The sequence below is a fragment of the Eptatretus burgeri genome, chromosome 3 (assembly GCF_056783735.1).
Source record: "Eptatretus burgeri isolate ZD-2024b chromosome 3, Ebu_testis_v1, whole genome shotgun sequence".
NCBI classification, from domain to species: domain Eukaryota; kingdom Metazoa; phylum Chordata; class Myxini; order Myxiniformes; family Myxinidae; genus Eptatretus; species Eptatretus burgeri.
The window spans coordinates 63560815-63581496 of record NC_140963.1 but is presented as its reverse complement, the minus strand read 5'-3'; the positions used below and the strand labels follow the sequence as shown (position 1 = coordinate 63581496).

At 42.1% G+C, this 20682-nt stretch overlaps 1 protein-coding gene across 6 annotated transcripts in view; it reads right to left on the bottom strand.

Moving 5' to 3' along the window:
* Window positions 1–20682, bottom strand: part of LOC147030061 (uncharacterized) — a 52335-nt gene that overhangs the window by 5668 nt on the left and 25985 nt on the right. For 5 of the 6 annotated variants that reach the window (XM_085873767.1, XM_085873772.1, XM_085873770.1 and 2 more), the window contains exons 3-5: window positions 19193–19301; window positions 18712–18868; window positions 8725–8819 (exon numbers count right to left, since the gene is read on the bottom strand). In XM_085873767.1, coding sequence (XP_085729893.1) covers window positions 8725–8819; window positions 18712–18868; window positions 19193–19301 — 361 coding nt within the window. The remainder of the gene's footprint in view (window positions 1–8724; window positions 8820–18711; window positions 18869–19192; window positions 19302–20682) is intronic. The other variant, XM_085873773.1, reaches the window with a different exon arrangement.

Sequence of the window (20682 nt, the reverse complement as noted above, 5' to 3'; positions counted from 1 at the left end):
GCACCAAAGGATTCCACCTTTGGGATGATGTCTTCTTCAGCATAGTCATCAAATATCTTTGAAGTGCATGGAGGTAGGGCATTGATAAGTGCTGAGCCATCAATGATTACTGCATCTCCCCTTGGTTCTCTGTCTGGGATGTTCACTTGCGCTTCAAGAATTTCAGCCAGCTGTGACTTCTGACATGTATGAAGCTTGCCGCTGTCACCGAGAGATGCAGGGTGTGACTGATTCTCATGCTTGAATAATTCTTGCAAGTCACACTGCCTGTTCTGGCATGAGATGAACAGTCGTGAGAATAGCTGACAGTCCGTCTTTCAGGACTTTCTCCTTAGAACTTCCTCCAGCTTGCTCTTGTTTGAGGAAAGAAACAATGTTTTTCTTGATTGGATGATAGAAAGGACATTCACCTTCATTCTGGAGCCCCTCCATGAATGAATGGAACTGCTCTTTGCCCCACTGGTGATGTGTAGCTACCATTTCGGCGAGAGTTGGGTCTGCAATGTTCTTCATGTCTCGTACCAGTAGGTCGGCTAATTCTTCTTGGAATGGGTTGCCCATCTCCTGCATTACTGCAGAGAGTACTTTCACCTTTTCAAAGAAAGATTTCTGGGCACTCAGTGTCTGCTCATGGTGTCTGCTGTTGTTGGTTGCATCTTTCATACCAGACATGGCTTCGTATCCAGCTATGAGACGACTCACTTCGGGTCCAGCGACCATCCACCTACAAAGTGCTGCTGGGTCTCTGTCAACCCAATTGCTCCTCCGTCACCTTTGATGACTGCATTATTTTGCTCGTGGGCTTGCTCGATTGCCAGGGCAAAGAATTCTCTTCTAGACTTGTGGATAACGAAGTTCCCTTTGTGAAACTCCCTGGCCACATCTGGATGTTGTTGCTCAAGCGGCATCATATCTCAGAGGTGAACTGGGATCCATCGCGCATAGTTAACATTGTTATTCGCAAAGAAGTAAGGCGCCAGTTCTGAAAGTGCTTCATGGTACAGGTTGACACTTAGATCCACACTTAGATCATGCAAATTGGACAACTACAAATACTTCTAAGCAAAAAGTCAACTTTGGGAGGCTAACTTGGCGGCCATCTTGAAAAATGGCCGCCATCTTGGATTTTCAAATGGCCAATCGGGCAGATTTGATCAGAAATGCCAAATTTGATGCTTGTATCATAATTTGCACGATTTTTCTACTATCTACTACACTATCAAGACTCAAACCCAGGCTGGACAGCTTCGAGGTGAGTGCGTGTAGCTCTTGGCCATCTTGTCAGCCCTCCCAAGTAAACTGCATGCTGCAACAGCCATTTTCAATGCAGGCCGCATTTAGTTTGCTGATGCCACACAACGGCACACAATCTCACAAAGCTTGTCATTTTCAGGAATCTCTACACAGACTGCTGCACCTATCTCATTAGTTGTCCGACACTTGCATTCAGGAGCCAAAATGATCAAACTATAGGCATGAGATAAACCACGCTTCTCAAACTCAATCACATAAAGATGTGCACCTGCTTTTTCAAAAATACCTTCCTTAAGCAAATCATTGTTTAAGCACTGCAAGTAGTGCCGAAACACTCGTACCACAATACCAGGGCAGTCGTTTGACTGCTGGCGAGGAAGCAGATTATCATGAATCTTTGGCCAATCTGGGTTGCAGGTCATTGTGATAAAGATCTGACTTGCCATGGCAGTGGATAATAGCCATCACATGTTGGTAATGGTGGTGTATTTCACAAGGGCTGCCAGAGAAGGAGGCAGGAAGGATGACACAGTGTCCAATATTACCAATATGATGATGTGCTGTAATTGCATCACACAGATGTTGGTAAAGCTCAACACAGTTGTCTGCCTGGTGCTGCTCTAAGTAGTTAAGCCTTTGGTTTTCAACCTTGGCAAAGGACATGCAGCAGAACTCTTGGAATAGCCTTGCTGTCAAAAGCAGAGAATTTTGATGGCCATCTCGCTGCCATTCGTGTGCAGCCTCTGACCTGTTGCATCATTTTCTGGGGACGTGGCTGTGATGCTGATCAATGCCCTCTCTTACGAGTAAACTGGTACTCATTTTGCCGACATCAGAAGGATGACAGGCTGAGTCAACCCCACCTGGTGTTAATTCAACAGCTGACAGGGGCTCAAACTCAAGACCCTAATATCTTAAACCAACCATCTTAATCGTTGAGCCAACACCAAGCTTGGCCATCTTGCTGGTGTTGGTGGGAGGCATAAAAGTCATGTGCTGATACATTGCTGGCATTTCCAGCTTGATTTTGTTGCAATGTAAAGCTCCAGTCATCCCCACCTTCTGGAAACAGCAGCAAAAAATAAAGAGCATCAAATCCACGGTGTGTTTCATTAATCTCATGCAGGCCTCCTCCACACACTTACATGTAACACAACATCATGAGGGCAGTACTCATTACCCATTAGCATTGCTGCCTCACGCCAATGTTCAGATCAATGATAACATCGAGCATGTTCATTAGTTGGTCGTGTGCCAGCGTTGATGACCAATGTCTGTTGTTCCACCTACTCTTCTGGAATCTTGTTGACACCTGGAAAGTCCTCGATGTAAGGATTGAAATGCCTTAAAGAGCTTGCAAATGACGTAATACTTCTTTACAGAACCCCTTTTTTGCATCAGAAATGCCCTGTGGTAGTCGCATACAACCAAGGTGAATAGAAGTTTCCTCAACATCATGATGTGCATTGTGAACGTAGATTTGGGCAAAACATGGTCTTTGATTGGGATCAGGCCGTAGTGGATCGATTTGTCGGTAGAGATGACCTGGGTCACAACATTTGGGGTCCATTGCCTCCCCTTTTGAGATGCCAATGCAAGAGCATTGCAAAGTTGCCATGAGAAGTTTCACATTAACTTTCCATGGGGGTCCTTGATCCCCCCATAACATGTGTATTTTGTACTGTAGAGTTCCTGCCGGAGGTATATTTCACCTTCCCAGATCAATGTGGCCCTTTCGACAGCAAATTTTAGTGTGTGCACTCTTGAGGCCACAGATACGCACCGCAATATCTACAGGGAGAATGGTTAGCAAGAGCTAGAGTGTCAAAATCAAGCTGTCCAGCAAAAATTGCAGGTGTGTGTATGAGGGCTTCAAGGTTTCTTAATCCTTCATTTTGGATGGCATCTCGGCAATGTCATTGATTTTCAGAATGGTGCTGCAGCCTCTGAAGTTACTCAGGTTCTTTAACTGGTTGGCCACATGCGTTGGGCTTCAAGGCCCTGTCACACATTGACATTTTAGCCAGCGTATGGCAAGGTTTCAAAATGTATGTAAAACGCTGGCGTACGCTGAACTATTGATGTTTTTTTTTCCAGTTTTGGACGTATTCATAACGAGTTGGATGTATGCATAACGTATTACTAACGTATACAGAACGTTTCGATTACATATAGATAACTTCTATCAACGAATGCTGAGAGTGTTGGCGGCGTTCACAACCTTTACCCAACGATAGTCTAACTTGTGCATAGCGCGGCAGCGTATCGCCGACGATCACGTGGCATAGGCTATTAATAGGCTGCGGCTTGACGATTCAAATCATAATCGCACAAGACATCGAAGTGTCAAGCCGCTGTCACACCTTGACGTTTTAGCCAGCGTATGCCGAAGTATGAAAAATTTGCCGAATACGCTGGCACACGTCGAATACGTTATGGGTAAGTTTTGTATACGTTAAGAGCACGCTGAAGCATGCTGGCATACGTCGTAGTACGCCGAGAACGTCGACAAATTTTCAGCATGTTGAAAATTTTTCGACGTATCCAGTGTATGACACGCGTTCCGCATACGCTGGCCATAAGTTGTAGGCACGTTACGCGATCGTTGACACACATTACTTGTAAGTTATTCATAAGTCGAAACACGTCGAGGTAATGATTAGCATCAGTGTTCCAGACTCCCTGGTTTTTTTTTTTTCTTTCTTCGGTATGACGGTGATGTTGACACTTCAATTCTTAGTGCGGTTATGATTTAAATCGTTGAGCGGCAGCCTATTAATTATATTATATTATAACCGCACTAGAAATGTACATGAAGCAAAAACTTGTCTACAACTTATGTGCACAAATAATATATATCGTGGCTGCATATAAAATTCATTAGTGGTTTGAAAGCTCGGATATATTTCATTCGTTCGTCAGTGGGCTATATTATAATGCCAGGAATTAGCTCCATTGTGTGTGCTCCTGCAAATTATGCCTGTAGTAGTCATCCCTTGATGTATGGTGACCCTTCTGTATTTTCACATGATTCAGCCTTGACAACTCAAGCTAAAACTGAAATTACATTAAGAAAAAAACAACAGAAAAACCTTCATTTATTACTCAAATTGCTCATCCCTTTGTTTGGGCAGTGTATTGGGAACGGATCACTGCCTCAATCACTCCCAAAAAAACACAACAACCTGGCTTATGTACAAGAAACAAAAAATACGCTGACTGCAGATTAGCACATACATCGTGATTATTTCACTCGGATAGATTGCAAGCACACTGGCCCACAGGCTGACACCTGAGGCCTGACTTACCAGAGCACCAACATGGAGGACGTATGATTTTTCCTGCTTACAATTGTGAGTAGAGTCAAGCCAGCTGTCCAGCCAATGGGTTTGAAGGCTTCATACGCATGCAGTTTCATTAATATTTTAATAAACAAGATTAAAGCAGAATAAAGGCCACTGTCAGAATACAATGGTAGGTTTACGAGTGATCCGGATATGAGACGGAAATAAAGGGAGGAGTATTTGTTACCCTTACCAGAGGAGACCATTTATCATTCAGTTTCATTCTGAAGCAAGAAATTCTAAAATATAAACATTAGCAATCAGAGAACAAGATAGGATCTAGCAGATACTAAAAGTTAAACTCTTGATTCCTGCTCGTTTAGATGTTTTGTAAGCTTTAAGGATGGACTATTTATCCATGTTGAAGCATGAATCGCACACTAGAATTTTGACCAATCAGTGCGCTTGATTGTGTCACATGATGTGCACGATTCCAGGAGCTACATCAATTGGCATAGGCTCGGCGTGTCGACCACATCATCTTTGAAGTGCTTTCTGCACTGCAAAAATGTTTAAAATGACCTTATTCACCCATTTAGCCCACTGAGATGGAGTAAGTATCACGAATGCTTGATGAAGTGGGTAGGAATGGCGGGTGCTTGCCAATATGCAATTGAAAAGGATCATGAGTATCGCGTCGAAGTCGAGTACCGTGACATTCCTGCCGAAACAGGTTGTCATGCCACCTGTTATCGGCATATTATTAACAAGTGTCTGATCAAACTTGATGATAAAAGTTACTGAAGAGGAAGCTGTGGTCCACCTCCTCAGAGTTTGCAGGGTCAGAGAAAAATGTGCTAGTTCTGCCGATCCACTTTTGCCAAAGCAAAGCCCATGGAAAAAAAACTAATGTTCACGATCAAGCTTTCATGCCTGAGCAGATGTCCTGCCTGCAAGGTGCATAATTTGCAAGAAGGTGGACCGCTACATGATAGTGCCTCATAACAACAACAAAAGACACCGTGATGTGAGCTGAAACATTGACAGAGGTGAGTAAATTAGTCAATAAATCTTCCCAGAGTGTGAAACTATCAAACTTCCTGAATGAGTGAAAGGGTAAATGGAAATTATTTGATGCCCACTTGGATGACTTTTCAGAAAAAACTACTGGAAGCTGCTACACTGAAACACAATGAAAGCATTCTGATGTACATCAGAGAAAAGGACCATGTCACCTGAAAAGTGAGACATCACAAACTTTGCTACAAGGAATTTTGCAGATCCCTGTTGAATAAACAGAAACCAAGAACTGCATCTGAGATGGAAAAAAAATAATTATCTTGAATGCAACAGTAAGTTTATGTCCAAGATTGAGGATGGGCATGATCTGATATTATATTTATGTAATTTCAGTGACAACTACACCACAGTCTACACTTAATTTTGCAGCAAGGTAAAAGATGAGGTAATCAAGAATCACGAAGTATTCCAGATGACCAAGTTCATCACATTATTATTGAAATGTGCTGAAAGAGAACGAGCTAACCTCACACATTTCAGTGAATGGCACTTGTATCATTTGCTGGTAGCCATCTGAAAATAGCCTCAAAATCATGCAGAGTTATGTTGCAGTCATTGAGAATGAATCAAGTCATCATTCAATAACTAAAGCACGTAAGGTTGATGAAACTTTGCATGTCTACCAAGCAGCATACATTGTAATATACGCCTTGCAAAGAACAACTGCTCTGGACTGTACTTGGTCACCAACTGCTGCAGATCTTATGCTTGCATCTGCTGAAGTCCCCATCCCCATTGAACACTCCTTGCCTGGAGTTTTGGACTGTCAGATGATCTTATAATGACAAACTTTGGCGAGAAGATGATGACGCAGAGGTCACATTCACAACAATCTGCCAAGACATTGTTTACTTGGCTTCCACGAGTCGTCTCCTGATATGACAAATGATAAATGCCATGTCCGCTGTTGGACATGGATGGACAATATAAAACAATGGATCCAGCTCCAAAGTGTGTTCCCAAAGAGAATGTTAACTGGGTGAAAACTCATTGTGAAGGAAGGCTGTGCTCATGGCATAGATCAGGTTTGTCTTGCAACGATTTTTGTGGATGTAAGAATTGTAAAAATTATACCGCCACTGACCAAGAACAGTGCTTGTGGGGTGGTGGAGTGTTGATGTTGACGACGATGGGGCTGATGAATCGATGGTTAATCTGAAATGCTGTTATTTTGTTGCATTAATGCGTTTCTGCATGCAGTACTAAATAGTATGAATTGATATACGTAATACATTATACATAATAATTAATATGTCCCAGTGTTACTGCATATGAAATGATCAGTTTCATTGGGCATTGTAAAGTATGATGGAAATCGGAATGTGTTTGCCAATAAAATATGATATTAATCCTGGTTCAATGTCCAGTAGCAGATAAAGTCCTGTTATAAGGGAATATATAATCAGAGCACGTGACACAAGCTTCCCACCAAAGATGCCATCTTGCTCTACCCTGCTAACAACCTGGCACCAATAAGCTCCAGAACCATTTTTGTTGCTGCTTCCCTGCTGTCGCCTCTGCTACTGCAGACATCAGACTTTATTCTCGAGTAGTTTTGTCTGCACACTAATGGATCACCGACTTTGCAAGGTTTACCTCAAATCCTGTTGGAGAATATTTTCAGTGCCTTCAGAAAGTATTCACACACGCTTTGACTTTTTCAAATTTTGTTGTGTTTCTGCCTGAATTTAAAATGGATTACATTGAATCTTTTTGTCAATGATTTACACAAAATACCCCATAATATCAAAGTGGAATTTTTTCTTGAGAAATTTTTACAAACTAGTTAAAAATGAAAATCTGAAATGTGTCGCATCAATAAATATTCAACACCTTTGCTATGACACTCCAAATTGAGCTCAGGTGCATCAAATTTCCTTTGATCATCCTCGAGATGTCTCCACAACCTGATTTGAGTCCACCTGTGGCCAATTCAATTGATTGGACATGATTTAGAAAGAAACACACCTTTCTACTAAAAGGTCCCACAGGTGACAGTGCATGTCAGAGCAGAAACTCCACCATTAGTCCAAGGAACTGTCCGTAGAACTCCGAGATAGAACTGTGAGGCATAGATCTGGGGAAGGGTATAAAACAATTTCTAAAGTGTCGAGAGGTCCCAAGAGCACAGTGAGCTCCATCATTAGGAAGTGGAAAGAACATGGAACCACCCAGACTCTTCCTAGAGCTGGCCGTCCAACCAAACTGAGCAACCAAGCAAGAAGGACCTTGGTCAGGGAGGCGACCAAGAACCCAATGACTACTCCGACAGAACTACAGAGTTCTTTGGCTGAGAAGGGAGAACTTGTCAGAAGGACAACAATCTCTGCAGCCCCAGGCAAAAATTATAGAGTGAGAACTATAGTATATGAGAGTTGTACTCTCATATACTATAATTGGCAACAGGTCCTACCACAGTAGTCTGCAGGGAATTACAATAGGAGAGGAATGCTATTTTTGCCTGGGGCACCTCACAAGTCTCAGCTTTTTGAGAGCATGAGGCAAAATATTCTGTGGTCTGATGAGATGAAAAATGAAATATTTCGCCTGAATGTAAAGCGCTACATCTAACAGAAACGGAGCACAACTCATCACCCATCTAACGCCATCCCTACCATGAAGCACAGTGGTGGCAGCATCATGCGATGGGGATGCTTTTCAGTGGCAGGGACTGAGAGACTTGTAAGGATAGAGAGAACAATGATTGGAGCCAAATACAGGCAAATCCTTGAGAAGAACCTGCTTTAGAGTGCAAAAGACCTTTAGCTGTGGTGAAGATTTATGTTCCAACAGGACAATGACCCCAAGCATACAGGAAAAGCAACACTGGAATGGTTTCAGAACAAGAACGTGACAGTCCTTGAGTGGCCCAACCAAAGCCCAGACTTGAATCCCATTGAAAATTTGTGGAAAGACTTGAAGATTGCTATTCACTGGCACTCCCCATCCACCTTTTTTACATGGGTAGTCAATCATGCACATCACATAATTCAGACAATCATGCAAAACATGAGTTGATTTCCACTGGGAAAATATATATTTGCATCATTAAATATGCAAATAATTACCCAATAACCACATGTAGTAGGAGAAGTTACATACATACCTTGGTAATAATTCCTTTCCCAATATCTTCGGCTGTGGGTTCCTCTTTTGAATGAAGACCGTGGGTGGACTTCCCTCCTACAAGGCATGAATAAACTATAAACAAACTACAGAAACATCAAAAAATGAGAATATGGAGGTTTAAAAAAAATGAACACCTTAGGATATGGGTCAAGTCCAAAACCAAGAGCAGCCCCAAGTTTAAAAAAAAAAGCAAAGAAAGATCATGCGAAAATGTAATAATTAAATTATACCTATGTACAATCGATTTGTGATTGTTGGAAGTGGATAGAAACGAAGGATGGGTACATTGATGTGGAGTCTGTCCCAAAGATAGGCAGTGAGGGGGAAGGAGGATGAGGCATAGTGATTGTTGGGGAGGGAAGGGAAAGTAACGCACAAAGGGTGACATTTAGATGCGAGACGGGTATTACGAAAAAAAGTGAAGGGGAGGGATAGAAACGGCAATTTTGACAGAGCACCGACTGCAGCAGTTGCGGTTGAAGAGAGACAGGGAAGAGACAGGGAAGAGACTGTTCAACAGAGGGTCAAAGGATGGAGATCGTTAGACAAAGTGGGATCGTTAATCAGTCTGACAGCCTTGGTTTAGACGTGATCCAGAATATCGCTGATTGATGGAGGAGCGCTGCCCCAGACATGGGAGCAGTATCCCATCGCCGGATTTGGGATTTGTAAAGGGTGAGAATCTGATGGGGATTTAAGTATTTACAAGCTCTGAAGAGGAAACCAAGTTTTCTGGAGGCAGATTTCGTGATATTGAGAATGTGAGGCTACCAAGAGAGATTTCTGGAAATGGTGACACCGAGCATATTAAGCAGAGGACCGCTGGAGTTGAAAACTGCATAATGAGAAGGGGAGGGGTGGCTGTATTGATCCTGCTGGATATTGGAGGGTTTGAGTCTTGGACTGATTGAAAGAGTCAAGGTTGTCAGAATCCCGATAGTGGATGAGATTGAGGCGACGACTGAGAGGCAACAGTTGAGAATCAATCAGCAGCGAGGGTGTGGGACGAGGTGTAATGTGATTTATAACTGGTGGAGGAGTGAAGGAGTGGAGGATGGAGAAATCAACAAATATATGGACAGGGTTGTTAGTGGCTGTGAGGACATCACTGGAGAAAAAAAACAACGAAAGAAAGCGGGAGGGTGAGAAGAAAGAACCCTGAAAGACACCAGAATTAATGTCCATCAGTAGCTTAACGGTTAGAACATCTGCTCCGAGTCTGGGAGATCGGTGTTTAAACCCTGACTGTCATACCAAAGACTTTAAAATAAAAATAAAAATTACATGCTGTTCCCTTGCTTGACCTTCAGCGTTTAAAAATGATAGAACATGGATAAACAACCATAGGTTGGTCATAATAGCGCAGGCTTTGATGGGCCAAATGGCCACATCCTGCAGAAAGCTCCTTGAAAGGTAACATATTATGAGACCTAAGAGTACCATATTGTTTTTGAACGGATTATTATATTTCCACTGGACGTTTTCACTGTTTATTCCCTTTAAAACTTGCTTTCTCTGTAACCACTTGAGCGATACAACCATTTGAGCTTGAGTGATACGAAACTTTCAACATACGAGCGATGACTACCCATGTATAACTTTTTTTTTTTTAATGACAACAATGATGTCATAAGTGATGTTTTTATGGCAGCCATGTTGGAAAAATTGACAACTTTGGACATCTTCTCTGAAACCATTCAGCAAAAAAATTGAAACTTGACACAGGTCAGGAACTCCACATGGGGAACAACATTTGATAATGATGATGTCATTGGTGCCCTAATTAGGACATCATAATTGAATTGGTCAAATTCCTTATCTGATGAATACAAAAAATTTTGAGGGCAATCGACTAAGAAATCCATAGAGAGAATTAAATTGATGACATCAATTACTTGGTATGGCAGCCTTATTTTTGGGGGGGGGAGGGGGGAGGAGCGGGGGGGAAACCTTAAAAATCTCCGAAAGAGCTGAATAGATCGATACGAAATGATGGTGGTATGATTGACTACCCCCTGGGCAAAAATAACATTCCTTTCCTATAGTAATTCTCAGGCAGCCCCCATAAGATCAGAAAAAAAATCCTGTAAAAATCGCCTTCTCTTAAACCGCTCAACAGCTCAATGGCGAAACTATAAAAAGTTTATCTGTATTGTCACTAAGAACACAAGTGATTGGTTTTTATCTTCTTTTTATGTTTTTTTGGTATGACAGAATAGATGTATTGTATCATCGCCATCATAATCATTTAATTCATTTTGAAGTTTAAACAAACCGATAATATCCTCTTTTCGAAGACCCCAATTGAAACCTTGAGAAAGCAGTTGATAGTCAGGTTGAAAGCTTGCTTTTAACAATTACGTTTCAACAAGTCCTTTGAGCAGACATCAAAATGTTGATTTTTCTTGCTCTGCGGGTTGGATTTGTTGACATATATTGTGTGTGTGTTCATGTAATTGAAAGTGTTTGTTATAATATGTGTAGTCCTAATTAGTCCCCTACCAGTTTCAGCAGAGGGGACTAGAGGTTTGCTTTCCTCTGTCCATCCGTCTGTCGGTTCATCTGTGTGTCCCACCTGTGATTTTTCAGACTTTTCCCCCATACCCTTTAACATATTCAACTGAAACTTGGTACATAGCTTTATTATGTCACAGAACAAGTTTGAGTTTCAGGGCATTTTGTCAATTTTTCACAGACTTATCGGTTGAGGACATGTATTGCAAAGCAATTCTCGCTCTCGTTACAAATGTTGTATTGAGTCATATTCACCATATTTTGAGAAAGATTTATTAAAATGATTTTTCAAAATGGGTTTTTTTCACTATATAAATAGAGACGGATTGTTCAAAATTATCTCTTTGGAGATGAGTTTTCTCACTATTTATGGATATCTTTATCATAAAAAAAAAAAAATAGGGTTGATTATTCCTTTAATTTAAAGAGAAAATTGTTGAAAAAATATTTTTGGATATGACTTCTTATCACTATATAAATAGAGAAGAATGCTTACAATATTTGTTTTATTTGAATTAAAGGATATACATTTTAGAAAATGTCAGTATTTTTTTTGCTATGTCACCGAGTAGTTATGATTTTTCAAAGAATGAGGATGCTCATTCTGCGGCTGCTTCTGAAACCAGCGCGGCCAAGAATTTCAACAGACTTGAACCTCTTCCTATGGATATAGACAAATGGGGTTGTTTCATGATCATTTCGGAGTGACTGATATTTTCCAGGATTGAAAGAAAAGTTCCATTTGGTCTTATTTACACGCTACCATTTAATGCCATATTCACACACTCTTTCATCATGCTTTCCTCCTATCGTCTCTTCCTGACGGGCCTATGCTTACCCTCAATCTCACCCTTCTCGAATAATTCCTCTAAATAGCAAAATAAACTATAAAATATAATTCGACACAAATACATCTATCGATATATGCTTCTGCTTGTGTTCGATGTCAACCCATTGTTACATTTGTTCTCAATTACCAGTCACATGAAAAACTAGAACGGCACTCGGTACAGCACATAGTTATGCCAGGCCGAACAGTAAGTTTTGTATCCTACTGATGAGCCGGATCTGGATCCAGACCTCAACCAAAATCGAATTGGCTTGTTCTTCTCACCTAACCAACTCATCCTCCAGGTTTCATCCAAATAAGTAAATATTTTTTTGAAATATCATGCTATACAGAGGGTCCCTGATACAAGTCTCCCCGCTTTCCGTCGTTTCACACATACGTCATCAAGTTAGTTCGGAACATTTTTCAACAATTCTCCGCACTAACGTCCATTGCACGGAAGACCTGTTACCAGGTGTTCATCCATCCATCCATCCATCAACCAATTGGGACTATACTCTGTGCAAAGTGTTGGTGCTGCCTAAACAGTCTCCTTGGCTATTGGGCACAATCCTGAGTGGGTCACAACTCCGACACAGGAAACCAGCAAGCTGGCACTCATTTTGCCGATATCGGAAGGATGACAGGCAGAGTCAACCCCACCTGGTATTAATTCAACAGCCAAGTGGGATTTGAACTCAGGATCCGAGGATCCCAAGCCCACCACCCTAACCATTAAGCCACCAGGCATACCATGTGTTCCACCCCACAATTCACTACATCCCCTCCTTCTCTGATTCTATCTCACGCTGTGCTTTGATGGACTTACCGCTGCCGTGTACTGTACAGCACTGCATTTTTTTAAATCTTTGTGTACTTTACCGCAGTAATTGTTGAACAATGAGTGGTAACGAAAAGAGTGAACGTGCACATAAGCAGCCACCTGTGCACAGTGTAACCCTGGGTGTCTTATTAGACACAGTGAAACAAAATAAGAATGGTGAACGACGGGCAGATACCGCTTGCTATCTTGGTTTGCTGCCGACAACTGTTCAAACTATATCAAAGAACACCGAAGAGAGCCGTGCAGATGGCACAGAGTAACGCGTGGCATGCACACAAGCGGTGCCGTTCAAGTAACATAACCCGTGGTGCAGGCATGGCCGAAGTGGGCGTGACGGCCATAGTGGGTGTGGCAATCACGGGAGCTCTTCAAGATGTCCCATCCCATTTGGACACCGTGGGGGAGGGGGGGTTGCAGCACGAGTGCATGTGCTGGCACAAAGGGTGGAGCCTGGGCCCATGGGGGAATGGCCTCATGGGAAGGATAATTTAGAGGGTGAAGGACTGATGAAGATGGCTTGACAGAGACGATTCAAGATTTTCAAGGTGTAAGACCGCTACATTATCATAATACATGGTTTAAAGATATGGTAAGAAAGATAAAAAAAGGTTTGGGTTTTCAACTTTATTTAATATGTTGTATTTTTCCTACATTTCGTGTATTTCATACATATCTTTTGATTGCCAAGCTTGTTGAGTGGTGTTGCAGAGGACTTAAACCAAGTGTTAGAAAGCATCCCCCCCACCCCTCAATTACAATAATTACCCTGTGATTGCGAAGTGAAAAGCGGGGTTAAGCAATCGGTCGCGTACGCATGCCATACGTATGTGCATACGTGTCTGCATTTAAAAAATTCATTTTCTCAGCAACCGTTAGTCTGATTGACACAAAATTTCCCAAATAGGTGTGCCTCCTCCTCTAGAATTTTTTTGTCATAATTATGATGTCATACGTCACGTGGTACAGGCGCCATGTTGGAAAAACTGAAAAAAATATGCACCTCTATCTCCGAAACCACTCCATGAAATTTTTTTTACACATAGCTCATTGTCAAGTACTCCCCATGGGAAATAACATGTGTTAATGATGATATCATCGCTCTCTTCATTATGACGTCATTGAACAAGCACAACGCTTGATTCGATAAGTTGGAAAAAAAAATTCTTTGTAACTGTTGATCCAATTGACACAAAATTTTGACCATAGGTGCACCTCCTCCTGAGGAAATTTATAATGATAATTATGACGTCATAGGTCACGTGGTACAGGTGTCATCTTGGAAAAATCCAAAAAATTAAAAAAAAAAAAAAAAAAAAAAAAAACTTTGCGACTCGATATCTCTGAAATCGCTCCGTGGAAAAATTTTACAGATGTCTCATTGTAAAGTGCTCCCCATGGGGAAAAAGATGTTAATGATGATGTCATCGGTGCCTTCATTGTGATGTCATACTTCAACAATGCAACGTGACAGCCATAATGAATCGAAGCAAAAATCTTTGAGAATTTTCTTCTCTTAAACCGCTTAACCAATGAATGCAAAACTTGAACCAATTCATCAACTATCCATATTCGGCGAGAGTTCCGGTGCCAGCTCTCGAGCGACGGTGGCGAACTTCTTTAAAGGGTCTCTGCCAACTTTCTTAAAGATAAGTTTTCTGGTCGTTTTGTTATCTCTATTTACTGTGTGTTTCAAATTTGGTCTTTTGTTAAAACTTGTGTTAATTGTTGAGTTGTTGATTTTTCGACGTCTTTTCATCATCGGGTTTCCTTGAGACCTACCCTTCTTCCCGTTTGTGTGTGCGATCGTGTTTATTGTATTTTCTCCTGATTACCATCAGTTTTTCTTTTCCCCACTCTTCCCTCCACACTCTTTCTGGCCCTCTCAACTACACCCTGTTTCATGTCTTAAATATATATATATATATATATATATATATATATATATTTTTTTTTTTTTAAATACAACAAAAAATACCTTTTACCTCACGTTGTACCCCATGTGACCACATGACTTCCTGTACCGACTCTACTTCCTCCTTATTCTGCCAATCTACCATCCACGACTCAACCAATGGTACTCCATCTCTTCTGGATCTGAATTTGACCAATTTCCTTGAAAATCTCTGCTGTTCTTCCTCCACTCCAATCGGTTCATCTGACCACGTGCTTGTCAAAGTGGACATCTCTCTGGATGTTATGAGAGAACCACCTCAGCGCCGTCGAGTCTGGCATTTCAATCAGGCCGACTGGCAGGGACTTCAAGCAGCGATCAAACTTCTAGACTGGTCTCCCATCGCTACTTCCTCCGTACCGACATCAACTCGTCCTGGAAATTCTTTCATAGAAATTTGCTCTCTCTCATGCACAGATTTATCCCATCCCATCTTCAGTTGTCCTACCCTTACAACCCCCCATGGTTCACTGAAGCTTGTGGCAATGCAGTTGTCCTGAAACAACGGGCCTTCGCCTCATGCAAGGTTAATCCAACTGAAGGCAATCTCAATTCCTTCCGCAAAGCTCGTAACAAGTGTGTGTCTACCCTTAGGAGAGGAGGAGGAGATTGGTACAATAATCTGTGCAGAGCGTTGGTGCTGCTTAAGCAGTCTCCTTCGCAATTGGCACAATCCTGGATGGGTCGCTACTCCAACACAGTACACCAGCATGCTGGCACTCATTTTGCCGACCTCGGAAGGATGACAGGCCGAGTTAACCCCACCTGGTATTAATTCAACAGCTGAGTGGTATTTGAACTCAGCACCCTCGGATCCAAAGCCCCCTCAGGAGAGCCAGAAAACAACATCTTTCCAATCTCAAGTGTGAACTCTCAAACCTGTCTCCCTCCTTCAAATCATGGTGGTGTAAAATTAAGTCTGATTCTGGTGTTTATTCCCCCCACCATCCCTCCGTTACCTCAAATGGCTGCACAGCTGACACTGCACGTGAAAAGGCTGAATGCCAAAATTCCGTGTTTGCATCTAAATCTTGTGTCCCAAACCCATCGCTTTCTCCCCCCACCTTATCCAGTCGCACCCAACTGTCCCTGGACTCTGTGTCCTTTTCTCCTGACAAGGTGGAGAGTTTGCCGTCAAACCTCGACTCAGATTCTGCAACTGGTCCAGACGGCATCAGCCCACGTGTCCTAAAAACCTGCTCTCCTGCTTTCGCTCACCCTCCATTCACCCTCTCATTTGCTCAAGGTCATCTGCCTTCTGCTTGGAAATCAGAAAACATCACTGCTCTGCATTAAAATGGTGCAAAACAGATCCCTGCAACTACAGACCAATCAGCCTTCTCAAAATTATCTGCAAGATTATGGAATCCATCATTTCTTCAGACATTAAATCCTTCCTCTTCTCCAATGGCTTGATTTTCGATCATCAATTTGGTTTCAGACCAGGTCACTCCACCCTGGATATGCTGCTTCTGCTCTCCCAACAATGGATGGAGATCATCAATGCCAGACATGAAATCCGAGCCATATCCCTGGACATATCACGTGCTTTTGACACGGTCTGGCACCCTGCCCTGCTCACCAAACTCTCTTCCTATGGTATCCAAGAACAGCTCCACTCATGGCTCGCAAACTTCCTCTCCTGTCACAGCCAATGTGACGCCCTTAATGGAGTTCTCTCATCCCTCCTTCCTGTCCAGGCTGGAGTTCCTCAAGGCGGTGTTCTCGGCCCTGTTCTTTTTCTGGTTTTCATCAATGATCTCTCCAACTCTCTGGAAAATCCTTTATCTCTCTGCTGATGACTCCACCCTCTACCGTACCATCTGTCATCCCTCAGAGCGGCAAGCAGCAGCCTCTTCACTCTCTGCAGATTTGGATAAAAATCACAAGCTGGTCCAACACGTGGAACATGTCTTTCAGCCCTAACAAATCTCACACTTTCACTATGTCTCTGCCAAACGATCGTCTGGAACCCCCACCCCTCCCCCTTCTACTTTCTCAACAATCCTCTTGAAGAAGTCCTTTCATTCAAGCTTCTGGGTTTCACTATCTGCTATGATCTTTCCTGGGAAAGCCACATTTCGAAGATGGCCTCCAAAGCCAGACCCCGACTGGGAATCCTCCATCGTTCAAAGTCCTTCCTCGGCCCACCTGAGCTCCTGACCACTTACAAAGCTTTCGTCCGCAACCTGATGGAGTACTGCTCTCCCCCCTGGATGGTGCTCCTTCCTCTCACTTTTCTCGGCTTCACGCTGTGGAAACCAAGGCATTTAGGATCATTGGTATCTCCCGCGATGAGGCTGAGTCTTTCAGTCTCTCACTCTCTCACCACAAGCAGGTCAGTGGTCTTTCTTTCTTCGACCATCTCCCCTCTGGCCTTGCCCCACCCCACACCTCTTGCTCTGTCTGCGACATGTACCCCCCCATATTGCCACAGGGTGCACAAGGTCCGCCAGCAACCCCCTTCTGGTAAAACTACCAAAATCAAGAATGACTGACTCACCTTCACTCTTTCATTCCTCTTTTTCCCCACCTTTGGAACAAACTGCCACACTCTCTTCAATCCCACTCTTTCCTCCAGGTCTTCAAAACAGCTGTTCACCACCATCTCTTATCTTTCCCCATCCAAAACCACGATCTTTTCTACTCCCGCAAATACACCTCCTTCAAATTCCCTGCTTTCCTTCCTGAAAGTCCCTGCCGTGCCCTCTTGTTTACCCTGTGTACCCCACCTCATCACTCTCCCTTCCACAGATCTCCTCATGTCTCTGTTCCACAGTTTTTTTCCATCCCTCTCCCACCCCCCTTATACATTCTGTGTGTAAGTTCTCATACGAGCCTCGACGATGTATTGAAAAAATTAAAAATTAAAAAACTCAAGCATTCTTCTGCAGGAGTAAGATTATAATTACAGCTCTTACAAATCGCCCACGAGGGATGAAAAAAACGTCACAGCCCTCCATTCTGATTGGGGAAACCCTGTATCCCCGCCTTTTCCTTTTCCCCACCCCCTTTTACAATTTCCTCCATCTTCTTTAAACTTAATGTCCATATATTTTCATTCCAAAGAGTATCATTCCAATCACAAATGAATACATCATGTCTCCGTCTCCATCTCCGTCTCAGTCTCTCTCAATATAACAAAATAAAATGTTAACAAACGCTCATGATGCAATCGAATGGAAATGCCATTCCAATGTGAAAACCAGTACAGACGAATCTGCCGGTGAGGAAAGGCGGATACGCAACACCGACGTACTCAAACGGTCTCCTGCCTGGCGGACATCTATCTAATCACGGTAACGCGCTTGCAAGCTTTTGTACCCGGCTAACTTCCACAAAAACAGCTCATAATAAAAATTACCATGGGAGTAATTCACATAATCATGGTAATGATGCATTATTGCATTAGGCCTTTCACCCCATCCACATGAATTGGGTGAAGAAACGAATCACCATATCGGAATAGCACGTCAATTCCCTATACTATAACTACAGCATGTTTATCTGACGACAAACATACAGAAACCTCCGTATGGGTCGTTACAAAAACACGGATTTCCGTAAAATACGGAAGGAGTTTCACCCATGTAAAGTCCAAATTATTTCAGAAATCAGCTGTGGTGGCTCCACAAAGTCTGGGCTGTGGTATTCTCTTCACACTGTGGACCAATGGTCCTTGGCATGGTTATAAACATGGCCAGGAAACAATAACCACCACACGAAAGGAACCAGACTTTCATAAAATATGAAATCTCGGTAGAATAAATTAATTGATGGGGCTGTGATAAAACATTAAAATGCAGCGCTCACTTTTACAACATACCTTGTATTATTTCTCGATTTTCTGGTGGGTGCAACAATCGACCCAGCAGCTACCCGCTCTTTGCCATGGATCCTCCTCACTTTGTTACCTTTAACCTGGACAGGCATACGTTTGGCTTCTGGTTTACTCTGCACAGCGTTTGAGTGTTGACTGGATTCTGTGCAGCAAAAAAAAAAAACTTCCTTCAAGCACCCAAATGCAATATACCAAAGAATGGAGAGACAAAATACACCAGAAAGGCGCAACTTTAAAATACATGTTCAGATACAGCAGTCATGTTCAAGAATTTCCCTATTTTTTGAACCAACCAATTCATGTAGATGAAGTCAATAAAATAAAACAAGCAAAAAAAAAAAAATAATGAAAAAGGAAATAAATTTCTCATCTGCACCGTGTTAACGTCTGAAATTCTGCACAAATGTCAGGAAGTCGCAAGAAAAATTAAACCAATATTGGTTTCAAATCATAAAGGTATGTTCACCTTGACAGTATTTGTGAAGCCTTGGCTTTTTGTGCTTTGGGCTTTTTTGTTGAGCTACAAGCTTCAGGATGTGGGACATTTCCTCAGAGTCTGCTGCATGACAAACAAGCTGAAAGGGAACATAAACAAAGCCAACAAGCCTGTGGTCAGGGATGCTCTCAAAATCTATCACCGGTGGGCATCTCCCTGTGTCCATCGTCTCATACTTCTCAGTTCAGTCTTTAAAATGCGCTTTGACCCTTATAAAACAAAGATAACATAACACATACTCATCAACAGACAAACCAGTAAATGCAATGAATTCCTCTCAAAATAATGCACAAGTAATAGAGCAAAAGCTAAACACGATGGCAAGAAATTGAATAATTTCACACATTTTGCTGTTTTGAAAGAGAAGGACATGCTACGTGGAATCCCAAAATCTTGAATCGATTTGCACGAAGTAGAACTATAAAAATTTGCTTTTTCAATGAAATTGATCGGTGAATCAATGCAATGATGCAAAAATTACCCAAGGTTGGTTTACACGAAACAATTTACACCAATAGGTAAGCTAGTCCATCAGTCGGTAGGACAGGGCAAGCCAGTTGTAAAGTTAGATTTATATTCAATCTATACGGCCATGACTCATTTGCCTCAAATGGCCATCATTGAGTGGTGGGAGTTACCAACTCAGATATCCAAGCCCGAAAGAAATTTGACCAAGACAAGGGGCCGAAGTGATCAAGCAGATATCAACATGCAAAACTATCGAAGACAGCATGCGGTAGCAGTCTCACAGGACCAAGTCCAAATGCAGTACGGCAATGGACATAGTGAGTGATGCAAAATCACTCACGTTGTACCAAGTATAATGAAGCCACTTATCAAAAGTTTTTGCATGAATTGGAATTACGAAGCACAAATATATTGGTAGTTCAATGGAACGAGAATCTATAAAAATAAAGAATACATTTATATGTATATACACACATATATACATACATATGTATATGAAACCACAATCAACGGAATGGTTCTGACAGTTCAAAAAAAAAACAAAAAAAAAAACTTTTATTCCAATTTGGTTTCATTAAATCATCAACAACAGGATCAGGCACTTCAAAGTTGGCTATGCTAAAGCTGTACCTGCATCAGGGTGACTGCACTGGGCATTATGCAAAGAGATAAGACAATATTTTTTTTTGTGTAGTGGAAGAGGTAGCGAACCTGTCGTACACATCATCATTGTCTTGCATATTTGTACCGTTCTCTTGTCCTATACACGTCTATAAGACTGATTTGCTCACAAATTTAGTCCTTCACATGAACTGAACAATCACTATGGCAGGTGGGCATAACTGCCTGGTGAAAAAAAGGAACAGAGATCAAAAGCAACTCTGATTGGGCTGGTAAAGATGCTCAAGGATGGTTTTCAAAAGTATGACCACTGGACATGGAGCTTACCTGGGCCGCCGAATGTTTTAACCAACATTTGGTAGCATTCTGAC